The 20,393-nt window shown below is 39.2% G+C and overlaps 1 protein-coding gene across 2 annotated transcripts in view; it reads left to right on the top strand.

Moving 5' to 3' along the window:
* The first annotated feature begins 70 nt into the window (after positions 1 to 70).
* The window catches only part of slc2a15a (solute carrier family 2 member 15a), a 56,511-nt gene continuing 36,188 nt past the window's right edge, over positions 71 to 20,393 (top strand). The window contains exons 1-7 of one of the 2 annotated variants that reach the window (XM_050070703.1): positions 72 to 848; positions 6,184 to 6,282; positions 12,967 to 13,127; positions 15,652 to 15,776; positions 16,660 to 16,805; positions 18,360 to 18,492; positions 19,745 to 19,932. In XM_050070703.1, the coding sequence (XP_049926660.1) occupies positions 807 to 848; positions 6,184 to 6,282; positions 12,967 to 13,127; positions 15,652 to 15,776; positions 16,660 to 16,805; positions 18,360 to 18,492; positions 19,745 to 19,932 (894 nt within the window). In that variant the 5' untranslated portion in view covers positions 72 to 806. Of the gene's footprint in view, positions 849 to 6,183; positions 6,283 to 12,966; positions 13,128 to 15,651; positions 15,777 to 16,659; positions 16,806 to 18,359; positions 18,493 to 19,744; positions 19,933 to 20,393 lie in introns of both variants that reach the window. The other variant, XM_050070704.1, reaches the window with a different exon arrangement.

Raw genomic sequence — 20,393 nt, 5'->3', positions numbered from 1 at the left:
CCTGTTTCCTCCCCTCCATTTGTTTCCTCCACTTCTTTCCTTGTTTTCTCCTCCCCTCTCCTCTCCTCTTCTGTCTTTTTTCCCCTCTCCTTGTTTCCTCCTCTCACCCTCTTGTTTCTACCCCTCCATTTATTTTCTTCTTTTCTTTCCTTGTTTCCTCCTTTCTTCTCCTGTCTTTTCCCCTGCTCTCCTTGTTTCTTCCTCTCTGTTTATTTCCTCTCTCCTTCTATTGTTTCCTTCCTTTCATTTGTGTCCTCCTCTCCTTTCTTTGTTCCCTCCACTCTTCTCTTCATTTGTTTTCTCATTTCCTCTCCTTGTTTCCCTATCTACTCTCCTGTCTTCTGCTCTCCTCTCCTCTGTTTGTTTCCCCTCCTCTCTCATTTTCTTCTTTCTTCTTCTCTAGTTTCCCCTCTCCTTCTGTTTCCTCATCTCCTCTCATTTCCTCCTCTCTATTTTGTTTCCTCCTTTTCTGTCCTCTCTTTGCCTCTCTTCTTGTTTCCTCCACTCCTTGCCTCCTCTTCTGTCTCTTTTTTTGTAAATTCACTTAAAGTTAATTGCTTCCAGCAGACTTTTCTCTCAGTCTGTCACGCTGCTCTCTGTCATGTGATGACACTGTGCCGGTCTTGTTATCGGGGGCTGTGGATTGCTGCAGGGTGGAGAGGCCCATTGCACATGAACTGGGCTGATGACTTAATCGCGTGTACACTGTGTGTTCACGCTTGCTACTACAGCCATGAGATCCTCTGCAGTGTAAAGAGAGACCCTTCTGCTGGTTGCTGTTTGGGACCGGATAACAGATCTCCCAAATGGCCGAGGAGGTTTTAATTCCGTCGGGGAAAATCACATCGGTAAGTTCAGACTGACTGCATAAATCAGGTCAAATCTAAAGCCAGGGCCGTCAGCTGACTGATCCCCTATTGTTCTCGACACAGAGTCCCAGCAGCTAATAGCATTTACTACCTACTTTCAAACTTTAACATTCCCTTGGGATATAGAAGATCAGTAGCTGCAACTCTGTAAGATCTTAGATCATCAGACCTTACAATCAGCAAATTTGTGATGATAAATAAAACCTATTCTAAAAGCAATTACTTCGATTTTATTTAAAAAAAAAACTTGGAGCAACATTCTTTGGATCGTTTTTGTTCTTGGGTGAACTCAGTAATATCTGGAGTGGGGCAAATTAAATAATATGAAGTAAACTGTACAGTTTTAGTCCAGTTTACATGAAAACGCACTTGGCCAGCTCCAAGTCAACATATGAATGACATCAGACAATCTTCAATATTTTGACCACCTCTTCTGCGTATTGTGTCATATCTACTTTGAATAAGTAGCACTGACAAATTGTACATTCTTAAAATTATGAATTAGTTGGATAAAGAGTTAACATTTTTTTTCAATCCCTTAGTTCATTGGCTAATCTTCCAAGAGTCCTTAAGTCTTCTCTGGTATTTTTCTTTGTGATGTTCTACTTGTAGTAACGTCTTAATTGTATATATTTATACAGATCTTGCTTTACTAATGATGAAGTCTCTCAAAGTTTTAAAACACAATTTCATCTTTTTGTATAATGCCAGATAAAGAAAGATGTTAAAACTTTTTTTAATCCAAAATTTATCATAGATTTTTTACTCACTCAGAATTTAATGTCTTTTCTAATTTGTCCTTTTATTACCGCTCTCTACATTCTCAAAACTGATACCCATTGGTTTTCCAGTCTATCTATGTAGGCCTTTGTATCTTTGCAGGTTTTTATCCATTAGTACACCCTCTATATGAGCATTACTGTAGATATCATTCTATAATCCATGTCTTCATAATCAATGTCTTCCCATTGTGCCTCTTAAGATAACACAAAATAATGCTCTGATCCATGCTGGAATACAGTAATGTTTCAAAGATGGTAAACCCAGCCACCTTTCTTTTGGTAGTTGTAATGTGTTATATTGTACTTGAGGTCTTTTGCCTTGCCATATAAATCTTGATACCATTTTTTTATTCTGTGAATTGGTTTTGAGTAATTGTGCTAGGGAGGGGTTGGAAAAGAAATATAAAAATCTTGGTTGAACATTGGTTTTAACTCTTTAAATTCCTGAACTGAAAATTAAAATGGTATGAGATTCCACATTGCAAGATCTTTGATTTTACAGTACAGAGGGTCATATTTTCTAGAAATAGTTGCAAAAATAACAGGGGACCAGGTGCAGCCTTGTTTTACACTACTCTTTCTAATGTGAGGTTTGGATGAATTACCATTTATTTTGTTTCTTGCTGTGGGGTGTCATGGATAGCTTTTATAGTGTTTATCACCACTTCATTTATACCAAATTATTTAAAATTTTGCCATTGTCAACTGACAGATACAAAAGCCTTTTCTGTGTTTCATCCTAGTATTATTACTTTTTATACCCCTGTGCCAGTGACAGCCGTGGCCGCGGCAGGCATTATGTTATCTGGTTGTACATCCCGTTGTTGCGAACATGATATCATTGAGGTAGCAAATATCCACTTGGACTCAGGTCAAAGGTCACTGTTACCTTGTCTGTCTCATTCTTGTGAATGTGATATCCCAGGAACACCTTGAGGGAATTTCTTAAAATTTGGCACAAACGTCTACTCAACGATAAATTGATTGGATTTTGGCAATAATAAGTCAAACGTCAATGTCACTGTGACTTCGTCTGTCTCATTCATAAAAGCAATATCTCAAGAACACCTTGAGAGGTTTTTTTTTTCAGATTTGGCACAAACATTTGCTTGATCTCAACCATAAACTGATTAGATTTTGGTGGTCATGGATCAATATCACTGTGACCTTGCATCCATCCCACTCCACTTGGACTCAGAAATGAACTGATTAGCATTTGGTGGTCGAAGGTCAAAGTCACTGTGACCTCACAAAACATGTTTATGGCCATTACGCAAAAATACAAATAAAATTACGACAAAAAGTCATACAGATGTTTATTAGGATATGATAATGGTATTTTATATCCAAAAGGTCAAAGGCCAGATTCACTGTGGCATCATAATGTTCTGTATAATACACTTTTCTGGCCATTATTCAATGTCATATCTCAGGAACAGAAGGGGAGACATCAGATATCAGATATTGAATTGAAGACACTAATCTTGGGTGTCCACCTTGAAACTGTGCTGATTGTATAGATCTTCTGTGCTGCCAGGGGGAAGATGTTTGTGAAGCATACATGTTTTCACAGGCATGGATGTTAACAACCACAAGGTGGTAATTTTAGTTCCTTATGTTGTTGATAAAGAATAAGTGTATAGTGCATCTTATATTATCTTGTGTTTGATGCATGTGTATAAATCCTGTCTGTTTGCTGTGAAATAAACAAGGGAGGATTTTTTCTCCTTCCTCCTAGCCATTATAGATGTGCATATATGGTAGTCAACATACGTATAGGATCAGGCCTATATGACCCACATTAAATCTTATCTTATCCCCCCTTTAGGTAACCTTGACATTTTAAAGTTAAGCTGGATATATTTCTCTTGACCAGATAATGGTCACACTGTTGGGAAAAGGTTCTGTCTTTGTCTCTCTGCTCCCTCACAATTGTCAGCCAACCATGCCGTTTGGTTTGCGTGAGGAATGCAGTGAGGAATGTGAACAATGCAAACAAGATGGGTTTTTTTAAGAGCAAATTAAGAGCTTCATGTCAAATTAAGACTTCCACTGTTTAAGAACAACACACATATTTTCTGTTAAAGGTATACTAAGCACTATTTTTTGGTTACTGTTTGAAAACACAACATCCAGCTTGACCCCTCCTTCTTACACTGCTTGTAGGTCAATGTATCCTCATAGAACTGTTTGTTTGATATCCTACGAAAAATGTACACCCGAGAGTTCATATATCCTATGAATTAGTGCCCCACGAATGTCGTTGTGCACTTAACTTTAAGTTACATAATAAGTCACTGACCTTAATTTTAGGAAAAGAAACATGTTGAGGACATAACTTAAAATGTCTCAAAGTTCATTTAAAGTTCACGCCTCTCCTGGGGAAAGTCCCAGGGGAAGGTCTGTAGTTTTGTGACCCATCCACCACCACAACCTACCTCCACTGGACCACTCGGGACTGCTTCCTTGTTTACTCCCATCAGTGCATTGTGCACTGCAGCCTCCCAAACTAAGTGGTTTATGCACCAATTACTGACTCATAAATGTGTGGGATAAGTATTAATTTGGGGGCATTCCTTTTCATAGGAAAACATACAAACAGTTAATGAGAAGCACCTTTGTAGGTACATTTGTTGTAAGCCTCTGATAGCTAACTAAGCTATTACCTACCTGTCCAACACAAAACAGGCCAACTCCACATCTCTCTTCTTCCCCATTCTCTTTTTCAGTGCTCGCACTCGCATTTTTGAAAAAAGCTTTGTAGGCTTTGCGTTTCGCCTTGCTATATTTTGCTTTTTTTTTTTTAGTCCGGTCCCTACCTAAGTTCTGACCTCACCTGCGCATGCTGCTTTTGGCTTAGGGCTACTCGCCCATAAACCAACTGTACTGCTGTACAGATTGTAAAGTCCCCTAGAGTAAATTTGTGATTTGTGATATTGGGCTATAGACGAATTCGGCGAGCGATTTGTGTATGCCGCCATCTTGCGGCGGCGCCATTGCTGCGATGTGTCAGTCATCAATTCATTATGCTGTCATTGTGAACTGACTCTCTACAATGACAGCATCATGACTAGCTGGATTGATGATGTTAGACGGTGGCCTCCGGTAACTCATGAAGATATCTTAAATGAGTACCGATGTTAATATAGAAATTAATCATTTGTTTGAGCGATAAGCAGGAAAGATTAGAGTAATAGGGAGATAATAGACTGTATCATTAAACACTGTGTAATATAACGTTAGCATACGTTAAGTACGTGTGCTGACGTTAGTAAGCTAGCAGCGTGACATTTAATCATTATGGACAGGCTACATGACTAAAAACAACAACAACACGTGTTTGTGTTTTGTTTTAGGTATTCAAGAATATTTTATTGATCACCTGGCCTCCGATGACCAGAAAAACGGCAATTACAGGTCTCTGATTGAGGATCAAAATTACCAGAGCTCCGGATGGGTCGGGCAAATTTTACACCGCCTTTTAGACGACCATCACATCATATTGAAGGCGATCGCCTTCAATATGATGTGATGGTCACGTAGCCTGTCCATAATGATTAAACGTCACGCTGCTAGCTTGCTAACGTCAGCACACATACTTAATGTATGCCAACGTTATATTACACAGTGTTTAATGATACAGTCTATTATCTCCCTATTACTCTAATCTTTCCTGCTTATCGCTCAAACAAATGATTAATTTCTATATTAATATCAGGACTCATTTAAGATACCTTCATCAGTTACCGGAGGCCACTGTCTAACATCATCAATCCAGCTATTCATGATGCTGTCACTGTAGAGAGTCAGTTCACAATGACAGCATAATGAATTGATGACTGACACATGTCACCGCAGCAATGGCGCCACCGCAAGATGGCAGCATACACAAATCGCTCGCCGAATTCGTCAATAGAAATAAAACTGAAGTGACTCACAACAATCAATGAAGCAATCATGCCCACTTCACACAGTGATTGGTGAGGTGTCTCACAAGCTCAGTTTTTTTTTTTAACTACATCTGTCACTTTTAATGTGAACAACTGAATGCAACACCATAAATGTCTTCCAGGAAGGACTGTCTGAAAGTGCGCTTTTAGACATGGCCGGTCAACATTTTTTAGAAACTACTTTGTTTCAAGCATACCCCGCCCTTGAAGGTTCAACCAACCTTATACCTCTTGTATTAACATATTTAATGTGTAATTGTAACATCAATCATTGACACTTCAGTTCCCTCTCCAGACATGTGTTAAAGTAGGCCTACACAAAATACTGATTTCAATTTTAACATGGTTTTCCCACATAAAAATAAAAAAAGCCCCAGCGCTACTAGGGCTAGACTCATGACTGGCTGACTGGTGAAAGAGCTTATTGTGCTCAGTAAACATCTTCTGTCTCTGTCTTAAGTCTACCATCTCCTGGCACCACCTGAGTGGTTAGGAAAGTTGATCAAATGTTTTTATTCCTAATCCTAGTTTCTCTGTATCAAATTTCCTAACACATCTGTCTCTCTCTCCTGCTGTTTGCAGCAACTGACCGGCTCTTTGTTGGCGGTGGCGTTCCTTACCTCCTTTGGTAGCTCCATGCTTTATGGCTACAATCTGGCAGTGGTCAACTCCCCTGCTGTGGTAAGATCCATGCTTACACATGCGCACACACACACACACACACACACACACACACAGACCCAGAACTGTATTAACAACCTGCCACAGTGCAAACTGCACAGGGCCCCAAAGGACCCACAGTACCTGTGTGATAAGTGATTTTTAGCTTATTTATTTCTTGCATTTGTCAGGATTTTTTTGTTGTAATGGTTCATTTGTTGGTCTGTTCAACACTTTGCAGAAAGTTATTTAAACAACTGATTAGAGAGGATAAAGAGTTTGATTTACTTAAATGCATGATCACAGATCCTCATACAACAGTTTGTATGATATACGAATGAATACCGTAAGTGACATTACGTTCTTAGCCTAGAGTTATGTACTTTAATGTAAAGTTACGTAATTCACATAAAGATACAGAAGTTAGGTTTAAGCAAGTGAAGTTATTGTGGTTAGATTTAGGAAAAGAAACACGGGGAGGACATACCTTAACATAACTCAAAGTTCATTAAAAGTTCACATGGATTTGGACACCTGTCTCCTGGGGAATGTCCTGTGCATCCACTAACCTAACCTCCCTCCTAAGTGGACCACTCAGGGCTTTTTTACTCCTGTCACTGCATTGGTTACATGATTGCAGCTTTCCAAAATACATGGGTTATGCACAAATTACTGGCTCAAAAATTTTTCATGAATGATTACATGAGATATGTATGATTTTGTGTGCATTACTTTTTGGAGGAAAACCTACAAGTAGTTTATGAGAACAGCTTGTCCGGATACAAGGCCTCAGTATACACAAAGTATTGCCTTTTTAAATATTTCTACAGAGGCATACAAATGTACAAACTCACTGATTCCATTTTTACTACTCATAACTTTTCTCATGGTGTTCAGTGCAAAATACCAATAATAGACTTTCCTAAATTGATACATAAATCACATTAACTCATAAGCAGATCTTCATTAAAATAATATTAAGAAAAGAACATTATAACAAAGTAATTACCATTTACTGGAAACACCAGTATGGTCATGATCACAAGGTGGATTTATCAGCACTTTAGCTGTTTTAATCATCCTAAAGTCAAATATCTGCTTTCATATAATTGTGTAGTTGGTTAGTTCGCTTTCACATCACAAACCACGCCAGAGTTTGTCTGGAAACAGACCCACCTTTTCAGACAGTCTTGGTTAGATTGTTTGGTCTGTACCAGGGTTTGACTGACAGCTTTCACACCAACCCAAATGAACAGTATTAACCCAGCAAAGGGGAGTAAATTTGTTTTAACCCAACCAAACAGGTTAGGTATTGAAGCACCCTCAAAGCACCCTCTTGAGGTCTTTTCCATCAACATCAGGCTTTAAGAGCAAATCACATGCAGTAAAGATTCCAACTGAATAATGGCATGTGTATGCCAGTCTTCCTCCTGCAGTTGGTGGAAGTGATGCAGGTCCACCAACTAATGTCATCACATGGTAAACTGATTAGGAGGCTGAGGTCAAAAACGAATTGGGGATTTGATTAGACAGAGCTGAAAGTGTGTGTAAAAAAGAGAAAGAAATAAAGAAAGTTTGTTAGTACTGGTCTTGTGAGACCAGGACATGTTGGCCACATGATACACAAAGACAAGGTTTCCTCTCTCGTCAGGAAGGAATGCTCTCTGATTGACTTGAAGAGGTGGGATTAACCAAATCCTCTCTAATGCAGTCCCGTCTTATGAAAGTACTGAGTGGTGGCGGAACCTTGCCCTATAGGATCTTAAACATCAGGCAGGTGTCAGAGTTTTTCATTAGATTTTCCCAACTTGCATGTTACAGTGATGGTGAGAATTGGGTTTTTTGTCTAGTACATTAGGAGCCTGCTTGTACACAGAGAGAACAGGCTTGAGTGCTGTAAATTTTGAGTTCAGCTTGTCATACAGTATGTTATGGTGGGGATGATCATTGAATTTATGTATAGTTATGCTGCTGTAGTTGTTAGCCAGATTGTATTTGGTTATTTGATTACTTTTTTTCACTTTTTTCTTAAAGGACAAAGTGGAAACAAGGTTTGGGTTAACCTTAACCCTATTTTATATGTGAGACTACTTGGATGACAACCCTAACCCGAGGCAGTTTGTCAGTTCATCTTACTACTTGGATGATCTTTTAAAGGGATAGTGCATCCAAAAATGAAAATTCAGCCATTATCTACTCACCCTCATGCTGAGGGAGGCTCTGGTAAAGTTTGAGTCCTCCCATCCCTTGCAGAGATCGGCGGGGGGAGCGACTAGCACACCTAATGGCGCCCCAGACTAACAAAATTGAAATCACAAAATATCTCCAACATGCTCATCCGTAGTGATCCAAGTGTCCTGAAGCCCCAACATAAAAAGTTGTTTCGAAAAACGTCATTTGAACTCTGTTTTTAGCCTCACTGTAGCCTGTAGCTCTGACTGCTTCTCTGTGCTCTGCGCTCACATGTGCGCGCTTGCGCAAGACCAGCGAAAGTAGAGTAGATAATGGCTGAATTTTCATTTTTGGGTGCACTATCCCTTTAAGCGTATTTGATTACTTTTTTCACTTGTTTCAAAAGTTTTACATGTGAGACCACTTGGATGATCCCCCCAGGTACATAGATTTTACAGATGACAGATGAGTGTGTCTTTGTTAAAAATATATAAACAGTCTTCTTAACAGCCATTTAGTTACAGTTAATGTTGCACTGAGTTTAGAAGCTGCTTGTTCTTTAGTTTTGGATGGCAGCTGTGGCTCAGGAGGTAGAGCTGGTTGTCCACTAATGGATGATCAGCCGTTCAATCCCCAGCTCCTCCAGTCTACATGTTTCAGTATCCTTCAGCAAGAAAATGAATCCCAAATCTCTTCTGATGGCTGTTCCATTGGAGCGTGAGTTTAAGATGAGTAGTATGTGAATGGGTGAATATGACAACATGTAGTGTTAAAGCGCTTTGAGTGGTCGGAAGAAGAAAGGCGCTATATTACCCATTTACATAAATTATGATGTCATCTCCATACAACTGAACTTCATACCCTGTGGCCTGTGCCCCTCTCTAGTGGCTCCCTGTGGCAGTGAAAAAAAAGTTTAATATTTCATAAACTAAAACATGTGTCATATGGACTGCCACACCTCAACAGTGGTGGCTTGAGTTAGCTAGATTAGCTACAGATTCCCAATCCAAAATGGAAAAGTTGTGGAAAATAGAGAAATTAATGGTGCATATATAGATTTTTTTTACTTTCACTGCCAACATTACAAAGTTTAAATATCAAATAAGTAAGGGTTAATGCCCGATGAGGTGTCCATTATCAGGAATTAATGGACAACGCGGAGGCGTGAACCGTCCGACGTGAAGTCCATTCATTCCTGATAATGGACACCTCATCGGGCATTAACCCGCTTTTACCATGGTCACTTACCAAATAAATGAATATTAAATCAGTTATTTATGTTTTAATGTGTTTTACAGTTAAAATCATGAGTTTTTCACAAGCCGCAGCTGAGCGGACTATTTAATCTCTGTAGTTCACAGGCGTTGCCATGGAAACCCGCTGTGGCCGCAGCGTAGAGAGCATAGTGACTCAAAAAAAAACTTGAGATATTACTTTCATGATTCATTGGCGTTCATTTATAGGCCCAAGAAAATTTGTTTCAAATAATAAACATCCAAATAGTAGTCAAAATCGTTTTTAATTGCAACAAATAATTCATAAGCATATAGTAGTCGAGATTAAATCATATAAACACATGTAGGATCATTTATTCTGTGGCAGTATTTATAAATAAATAATAATAATAATAATAAATAAATGCTCGCTGACATTCCCCACCATTTTGTATGAAAAGTTTGATTGGTATGATTCATTTAGGGTTTTCATTCTCCACCATTACATATGTAAGATTTGTTTGATTATAAACGGTTGATTTAGCATGGCCCTGCCGGGCAATTTGATTGCATCCTGAGCAGAACTGAACATGCTAAAACCCAACAGAAAGAACTTTATGCCACAAGGTCTGCCTAACTCCTGCATCCTGGACCAACAAGGTCAGGACTGAAGAAAGGCAGACTCCTGCATGCCCACACTGGGTGTGTGAATATATATAATATTTCCTACACACATTAACAAATTAACGATTGTTTCCTATTCAAAATTAAATGCTACATTACCATTAATAGTGAAATTTGAAAGTGATATGGGTATGTCCATCATAGTGGCATTTGAACTGCCCATTTCGTTGTCTTCTTGGTGTTGGGCTCATCCTTCTCATCTACTAAATTATTTAATTCTTCCGGTGTTGCCTCCTTGTGCCGTTTCTCCCTTTTCTTTTCATTCTCTAACCTCTCTTCTTCTGCATCCCAGTCATCAAAATGATCAAATTCACCAAATAAATTAAATGAAACGATAAAATCACTCATTATGCCCACTGTAATCCGTTGCCTCTGCTCTGAGTCTCCGTTGCTATGGTTACAAACTAGCAGTTGAGCCAGCGCAATAATTTAGAACCTGTCATCAGGCAATTTGACCAAAAATGGCTCTTTAGAAACAAAGGTTACCGACCTCTGAACTAGCTGATTAAATCTTACTACCCTTGTTAGTCTGCACCAGAAATACTAGTCGGTTATAGTCCCCTCTAGACACGTGTTAAATACTTATGCTAATATAAGGTCTGGTTTACATTCAAAGACTGCATCTATGTTTGCTATCAAAACTTTCCCTGTACTAATGCAAACTCCTGTACTGACAAGTGCGCTCTGTGGTGGAAGTTGCAGTTTTCTTTGCCTGTGTTGCTTTAAAGTCTGTTCCCCGTCCTATATGTGTTATCTATATTAGACAGCAATTGATTTTTGTATTAATGACATACCTAATCTCGCTTGCCCAGCATACATTTGAATCTCAGGTTTGGGGTGTTTACTCAGACAGTCTGCATGTGTTACTGGATGATTATCTACCTTTTTTAAATCCAGTTTAATCTGGAAAACTTCTGGTGGGAGAGACTTTCTTACTGCTGGAACCAAATGGAACTTTTAAGCTTGTGTTTATGTTGTGGGAAGTCATGAACACAAACTTGTGAACTCGGAGTTCTTAGAAAATGTTCACTTACAAGATCATTAATACCCCAGCAGCATTCATATGGATTTTTCTCGTGAATACAGTAAACACAACCCCATTTGAAGGGAGCATATATCCACATTGATGAGAGAAATGGGACAGTAACTTGATGTTAAGGTTGGGTCTTTGTCTTTTAGGGAGTCAAAATTGTGGCTGTGTTCATGTTTGCTTGAAGTCATGAATTTACTTTTACTTAGGTTATCAGTTTGTTAAAGAGCAGAGATAGAATCAACCAGAAAAGTTTATAGAACTCAGCAGGGGAGCCATCAGGTCCTGGTGCTTTGTTATTAGACAAAAGATTGAGAGCAGTCGAATGTTTATTCTTTGTTAATGGTGAATCAATTATGTTGGTTTGTTCTTAATGCTGACACGAGTTGGTATCCTCTTGCCTTGGTTTCTTTTTTGATGAATATAGATTGGCACACAAGATTTTATTATTATTATTTTATGTATATCTTCAGGTAGGGCTGGGCGGTATGGTCTATAATCAATATCACAGTATTATTTTGGGGGATGCAGTGACGGTATGATATCGCTGTATCGCCTTCTCTCTTTTTTTACACCTTAAATAAAACAATTTAAAAAGCCATTCAAGTCTAGGATGGAAACTATTTATCATCAGAAGTAAAACGGTTGCCAGGCCCTGTTCTGCCGCCATAGCCAGAGTACTGTGGTATGACGGTAACCACAAAAGCAGTACCACAGCTCATGTTTACTGCGGTAAGTTACCGTCACCGCGAATACCACCCAGCCCTACCTTCAGGCAGGGATGAAAGTAGTTTTAAATTCTTGCCAGTACTATTACTGATCCCTGATCGTTAGCTCACACGCAGCTTGATTGTTGAAATTAAATAAAATAATATGGAACATATCTGCTTAGCCTATTATGCTCCGTCCAGCATGGACCAAAACACAGCACATCAGGTTCCGAAGCAATTCGGAACGAGATAAAAGCAATTAATAAACAGACAAAGTGGTGTTTCAAACTGCATATTGCTAGCAGATCTATTTTCTGGCCTAAAGTGCGGTCGTGACTGGTTCTGAATGTGGGCTTTAGCAGGCAGCCGCTCTCTCCTCTTCCTGGTACTGCGTACAGCCACTGAATCTTTTAGAGGTACGCAGTACCGGACCGTACCGGCTTACTTTCAAGCGCTTGCTTCTGCCATCCTTTCGCGTGTAGGTATGCCATGTGTAGTTCTACTTCCTTGTCACCCCCTCGCTCTGAATGTAGGCATGGACTGTAAAGCTATATGGCGAATACTGCCCCCATCAGTTCCGGAAGAGTCATAGCATCTAGTCTTACACTGGTATCGGTTTTCTGGTTTTTCAAAAAAAAAAAAAAAATCATTATGGAATCGAAAGGTATCGCGAGTATTGGTTCTCATGACATCACTAGACATGACAACTTCTTAACCTATGGACTGAGGTCATTGGTATATTAGTATATATAATGGCATATCTATTGTTATCGAATTATCTTTCATTCATACATCATAAATGATCATTGTTTTTCATTGTTTTTGCCACCTCACATACTGCCTTCGTCTTCTGACCTTTCCTCAATTCTGTTTCTTCTGTCCCTTCAATTGTTAGTACATAAAAGACTTCTACAATAAGACAGCACTGCGTCGCAATGGAACAGGCCTCAGTGGGGAGACCCTCACCCTTATGTACTCTCTCACTGTCTCTGTCTTCGCTATTGGTGGTCTGCTGGGCTCCCTCATCGTGGGCATACTAGTCTCTCGCTTCGGCAGGTAGGACGTTTGTTGTTGTTTTCATGGTTTATTCAACAGAGTATTCTAAGTTCTAGACCAGTTTTACAACAGTTAGTGTTGGTTTCTTTTAACCATATCCAAAATCTTTCCTTCTACCTTACCACGTAGTTAGAGCCCTGATTTATTGATGTTCAAAATAAACGTGCATTCAGAAAGCCTAGCCATACACAAAAAATGCTGTGTTTCAATGTTGTGAGTAATGAGGAGTATTGACTGATAACAATACTGGCAAGAGTATTGGTCAGTCATGTCTAACATTCCCAGGCAAAACTCTGCTCTACATTTACACTTTGAGTGAGAGGGAGGGAGAGAGCATGGCCTTATTACAGATGCAGCAGTTAAGTCTCTGCACCTGCTCAAAACCACTGACACATGGAAGCCGTTTTAGCCAGTTGACTCAATGCTCTGACAGGCAGGGATTTACAAATCACCATGATAAAAACATTAAATAGGAAACTAAAATGAGTTAAAAAGGTCAGTTGATTATATAACAATTACCCAGACTCACTACCACCTGTTACTCACAGTGCCACGTCTTAGGCTTGTGTGTGTTTCTCCCTGTCTATCCACATTTGTAGTCCAGCTTTCAAGATGCAAATATCTCCATATTGTCCAGTTGACACTCCATCAAACTTTGTATGACAAGACCAGCCACTTCACCTTTGCGCACCCAGACAACAGTAGCCTAATTATGCATGCATGACAGAGCCGTAGTCACCATATACACTGAGGGGGACATGCTCCCCCACCAATGCCCAAAATATCCCCCCAATATATAGCCTAACTGAAACTGAAAAACAAATATTATCTTGGAGGACATCATTGCACTTGGTTGACTATTTTTCTACTATCTTAGATGTAAATATTACATGTTTCTTTCAGATAAAACACATTTTTGACTTGTGAATGAGTCAATGGAATTTCTTGCAATAATGAAAAAATACTGGCAATTATGTCCGCCTGGCACAAACCACATGTTTTGGACAACTGTGAAGTGACAGAATGTCCCAGCATCATGGTTCTTATATTGCCAGATTCCAGAGAGTCTCCCCTCTTCATATATGGCAGAATATGTCTTTTTCCAGCTTGCTATGGTGAGATACATGTAAAAATGTAAGAATTTAGTCACATGGATGTGTTTTTTTTTTCATTGCTAAAATTAATTAATTAAAAATTAATATAAAATACAGGCACATAGAAGGACATGAAATGATCTGGTTAGCCCAGATTGTCCTGAAAAAAACAAGATATAGCATGTGTATGTAGCCTTTATAATGACTGTGATATGAGCTTAAAAGTAAAGGCAGTAAAAATACCCCAAAAACGCCTAGGGCCCATAGGGTTAAAAGCAAACTTAAATAAAGAAAACTCACATTTTGATGTTTTTTATGATTTTCCTTTGATATATACGGTCTTGGTCTTGTCTTGGTCTCGACCTCTAAATGTCTTGGTCTTGTCTCGGTCTCGGTACTCTCTGGTCTCGGTAATGTCTCGGTCTCGGTTGGTGCGGTCTTGACTACAACACTAAATACTTGTTCTCAGAAGCCCTCTGAGCTGTATTTGGATGTTGGCTCTGCTCTGTCCTAACACCTTACCCAATAACCCCTGCAGACCACCCAACCATGGGGGTGGATCATGGCCAATTGGCAATGCCAGCCTGAGAGATGCTCAGTAGCATCTGGTGCTGCCACCACCATGAACACCTGAACAGTCAACACTAATACACAATCACAGCGAGGAATATACTATGCCATTTTTCACAATTCTTAGAATGACACTGGTAAACATGGTCAAGTATATGTGTTTTTTCATAAAAGAGAAATAAATGGGATAACACAAGTTTAGGAAATAAGGCCCTCAAAGACAGAAATACACACACACACACACAGACACACACACACACACACTGGCACATAAGGCACTAGATCAGGGCCTTCTATCAATCATGCCTCTATCCTCTGTGTTGGTAACCCCCTCCCTGGTGTCCTGTTGTCCTTCAGAGTGCACAGTGTCGTCTCGTCCCCTCTGCCCTTCAGAAGTGTACTAGCCCTTAAAGTGCAGAGGAAAGTTCTCTTATGTTTAGTGCAAATCAGCTGAAAGCTCCATTCCTCTCCACTATTTCACAAGACTTCAGTAGACATTTAAATGCAAATGAAAAGCAGGCAATTTATTATCCCATATACAGGTTGATCACTTCCTTCACACAGTAGTGTTTTATTCAGAGCTCACAACCAACCTTGTGAGCTGTGTTAGCGTTTTATGGCTAATCAGGCCTTATAGAGGCATACATGTCTATCATTATGGCTGTGTGTATATCAGGTGAGGGGGTTACTGCTAGCGACCGTATACTGCTGCTGTCCTCACTGTTTCATAAACCTCTGGGTCATATCCTTTTATGTATGTTCATAATGCCTGCCTGCTGCGTGTGTGTGTGTGTGTGTGTGTGTGTGTGTGTGTGTGTGTGTGTGTGTGTGTGTGTGTGTGTATGTGTGTGCACTTTCAGGAAAGGCACAGTGGTAAACGCAACAGTGTTGGTGTTTATTGCTGGCTCACTCATGGGCTTCAGCAGGATTTGTGGTTCACCTGAGATGGTCATCATTGGCCGCTTCATCACAGGAATCCACTCAGGTACACACACACACACACACACACACACTTATATACACACTTCTACATCCATTGCGCACTGAGTTGCACTCATTTAATGCTGTTTGTGTGGGGCATGCACACTATGAGGCCAAATGTATGCGGACATCCTTTATCCAGTTCAGGGAAGGCTGTTTTTGGTTTCAACATGGCGATGTCCATGTGCAAGAAGTCAGTTCCATTAAAAAAAAAAAATTAAAAAAAATAATAATCACACACACACACACACACACACACACACACAGAGCCAACACACCTTGTCCCCTTATCCCCTGACAAAACTTAATGTACTGGCTTGTATTCACTTTCATATTTAGTGTTGTTGTTTTGTTAGTGTTTTGTACTGTCTTGTGGAAAAAAGGCAATTAATGGCAAATAAATTGTCAATTAATCTGTTGATCAGCTAATAAATTAACTGAGTAATCCTCTCAGCACTAAAACATACAGTAACTGTGTTGAACTGAACAGTTGCTCTGACTTTTTACAAGGTACACAGAGCAACTTTAATTTCAAAACTTAAATGACATTTTGAAATTGTAAAAATACTCTTACCCAGACTTCCCTTCCCAGGTTCCATGTCAGATTTGTAACCTTTTTTTATCCCACTTACGTTTCCAGGACAGCATACAACAATCCCATTTTGTTATTGTTGTTTGGTAACATTCAGGATGACATGCTTTGTTTCAGTGTCCATATACTTTTGTCTATGTAGTGTCTGTCTCGCTTATGGCTTTTTACATAACAGTTATACTATCGTGTTGAATTATACCATGAAGTCTTTATAAAACATTTATTTTAAATCAGTGCATTGTTACAAAGATATTCTTCTTTGTTTTGTTTTTTTTGTTTTGTTTTTTTACTGCAGGCATCTCTCTAAGTGTGGTGCCAATGTACCTGGGCGAGATAGCACCTAAGAATCTGCGAGGCTTCCTGGGTCTTGTCCCAAGTATCTTTATTGGCACTGGAGTCTTCGCTGCCCAAATCCTCGGCCTACATGAGCTTTTAGGAAAGGTAGTCAACTGCTTTATACCACCCAGTGTTGATGTGAACATGTGGTCATGGTGGCTCAACAGTAGCTCATGAGTTCTTCACTTGCAACAGTCATTACTTAAAAGTAAAAAAAGAAATGTGTTTAACACTAGCTATTATTGAAGCAGACAAGGTAATGTGACTGAATAACGATACTGAGGGGTGAATTAAGACTTTCCCCGAGGCTTAAAGTGTCCCTAACATTGGTGTGCTTAGTGTTACAAGCTAAGAGCCTGAAAAAGCACATCTTGGACTTAATTTGACCAGAGCCTGACCCGAGGTGTCCTGAAATGGCTATGATTCATTAGAATGTATTAAGTATGTATAAATATCCGATGCAGTGTTTAGCTATACAGTAAATATGTAAACTAGAATTACTGCCTTGTGGTTGTATCAATTCAATCAATCAATCAATCAATTTTATTTATAAAGCCCAATATCACAAATCACAATTTGCCTCACAGGGCTTTACAGCATACGACATCCCTCTGTCCTTATGACCCTCGCAGCGGATAAGGAAAAACTCCCCAAAAAAACCAGTCAAGTTGCAGTTACAGTTTCATTTGGAGTCATGACAGCTGACAATGCGTCAAATGTTGCTGCATGGAAGCTGCATATTCTAAAACATTGGTGCTTCACTCACATCTTTCACCCGGCAGCACACAAGATCTATACAATCACCACAGTTTCAAGGTGGGCATCCAAGATCAATATCATCAATTTAGTATCTGACCAAATGTCTCCGCCTTGACCTTATGGATATAAAATTCTAATCACTTCATCACCATTTTCTATAAGACAATTGTGTAAAATGTTGTTGTAATTAGTGTATGAATTCTTGAGTTCTTGAATTCTCGACCAAAAGTGTGTTTTGTGAGGTCATAGTGACTTTGTCCTCTGACCTAAAATTCTAATCAGTTCATCCTTGCGTACAAGAGTCAATCAGTGCCAAGTTTGACATAATTTCCTTAAGGCCTTCTTGAGACATCGTGTTCACAAGAATGAGACAGAAAGAAAAAAAATTGACATTGACCTTTGACCTTTTACCACCAAAATCTAATTACTTCATCCTTGAGTCTAAGCGAACATTTGAGCCAAATTTGAAGACGTTCCCTCAAGGCGTTCTTGAGATATCATGTTGAAGAGAATGAAATGGACGCAAGGTCACAGAGACCTTGACCTTGGACCTTTGACCACCCAAATCTAGTCTGTTCATCACTGAGTCCAAGTGGACATTGTGCCAAATTTGAAGATATTCTCTCAAGGTGTTCTTGAGATATTGTGTTCACGAGAATGGGACAGACAACCCAAAATTATGATGCCTCCTGCCATGGCTATTATTAACATGATATCCATCATATAACTTTTATATCAGCGACTAGGAGGTATAGTTTTTTTTTCTTGTTGATTTCTTATTAAATGGCAGTATTACTGTCATTACATCAGTAAGCACTTACCTTCTATGGCTCACATTTACCAGATGAGAGTGACATTCTCAGCATGTGTGTAAGTATAACTGCCCTCTAACTGTTACAGGAGGAACACTGGCCCCTCTTTCTGTCAGTGATAGTGGTACCAACTTTTATCCAGTTGATGATGTTGCCATGGTTCCCAGAGAGTCCCAGGTACCTGCTGATTGAGAAGCACAACGTCCATGCCACCATCACAGGTTAGTGTTGTGGAAGTGCTGCACATTAGCCATGGGACGCTTTACAGAATAAAGAGAAAAGGCAAAAGGACCAATTACATTAGAGTAATTGTGTGTAACTGTCCCAATAAAAAGAATTATTGTTTTACCACAATGTAGTTATAAAATCATTTTGAGAAATTATTTTATTGCATCATAACAGTTTGGAACTTTGGCTACTTTCACAGAGGTATTACTGCTGGAAGATGTCATCACTATAGCAATAATTAGATATGTCCAAGCTATAAATTCTGTGGCAGAGTAGCAGCATGTACATACAGAACATGATGGGACCAAAAATTAACCATTGTGGCATCCCATCAGTGATGGAAGAAGGACCATGATCATTTAGTACATTATTAGCATCAAAATATACTTAAGTACCAAAAGTAAAGTTAATCATAATGCAGACTAACCCATTTCAGAATAATGTATATTATAGTACTGAATTATGATTATTGATGCATTCATGAATTGATCACTTTAATGTTGCAGCTGGTAAAAGTGGAGCTAATTTTTTATTTTATTTTTTTAAAGATATTTTTTATGGGCATTTTTTGCCTTTAATTGATAGGATAGTGAAGTGTGAAAGGGGGAGAGAGAAAGAGGGAGAGACATGCAGCAAAGGGCCACAGGCTGGAGTCGAACCTGGGCCGCTGCGGCAACAGCCTTGTACATGGGGCGCCTGCTCTGCCACTAAGCCACAGATGCCCCAAAGTGGAGTTAATTTTGATTACCGTATACACTGCTTGGTAGTTTAATCTGTGATAATAATTAGAATGTGTTAGTTATATTTTGTATTAATATTTTGAATCTGTAAAGTAACTAGTAACAAAGGTTATGACATAAATGTAGTGAAGTAAAAATACAATATTTTCCGCTGAAATGCAATGGAGTAGAAGAATAAATAAGTATACTGTAAAATGGAAATACTCAGGTAAAGGACAAATACCTCAAAATGTCCTAGTAAAGTACTTCAGTAAATATACTTAGTTACATTTCATCATGTCAACACACATTAGAGGTCCTAATGACTGTCAGACAGACTGACTGACATCACCAAGGGCAGGGAAATATTCTGTACCCACATTTCTGTTATGTGGTTAGTCCATTATCTTGTCTGTCTTTCCAGGTAAAATATGTAAGCTGGTGTCACTATAATGACTTATTTTTCAGGTGTGTCTTTCCTTGATGCGTGCTCTGACAATGCTGCTTGTTGTCCCCTGTCTCCCAGCCCTGAAGTGGTACAGAGCCAAGTGTAACATCCAGGCTGAGATTGAAGAGATGCAAGAGGAGCAGCGCTCCCTGTCCTCAGTGGAGACACTGTCAGTATGGAAACTGTTGCTGGATGGTACAGTCCGCTGGCAAGTGCTGAGCGTAGTCGTCATCAACATTGGCATGCAACTGTCTGGCATCGATGCTGTAAGGATTTTTTGAAAGCTGAATAATATATACATAGAAGAAGAAGGGGTCAGCATGCTGCACTGTCTGCCACAATGTGTTCTTCGATGCTACTAAAAACTATTTATCCAAATTTTCAACACAGTTAAAAGTGCTTCCCCAAAAGCAAATTTTCTCAAACTCTATAGATTTCCAAGTGCACACCAGTATGAACATGTTTGCCCAATAATAATAATAAGTTTATTTGTATATCACTTTTCAAAACATAGTTATATGTTTATAAGAAGATTTCAAGTCATTCTAAGCAAAAAGTTAAAGTCCAAGTTAAGTCACGAGTCATTGGTGTCAAATTGGAAGTCTTTCTTGATTTTGTCATGCCATGTTAAGATTTATCACTTGTGTCCGACGCGGCTTTAAGTAACAGAGTAACGTGACTGAATCTGCACTGACCAGTGTTGAGCTTGTTACTCTAAAAATGTAAA

Source organism: Epinephelus moara, chromosome 19 (genome assembly GCF_006386435.1).
Source record: "Epinephelus moara isolate mb chromosome 19, YSFRI_EMoa_1.0, whole genome shotgun sequence".
NCBI lineage: Eukaryota > Metazoa > Chordata > Actinopteri > Perciformes > Serranidae > Epinephelus > Epinephelus moara.
This window is presented reverse-complemented; position numbering and strand designations above follow the sequence as displayed.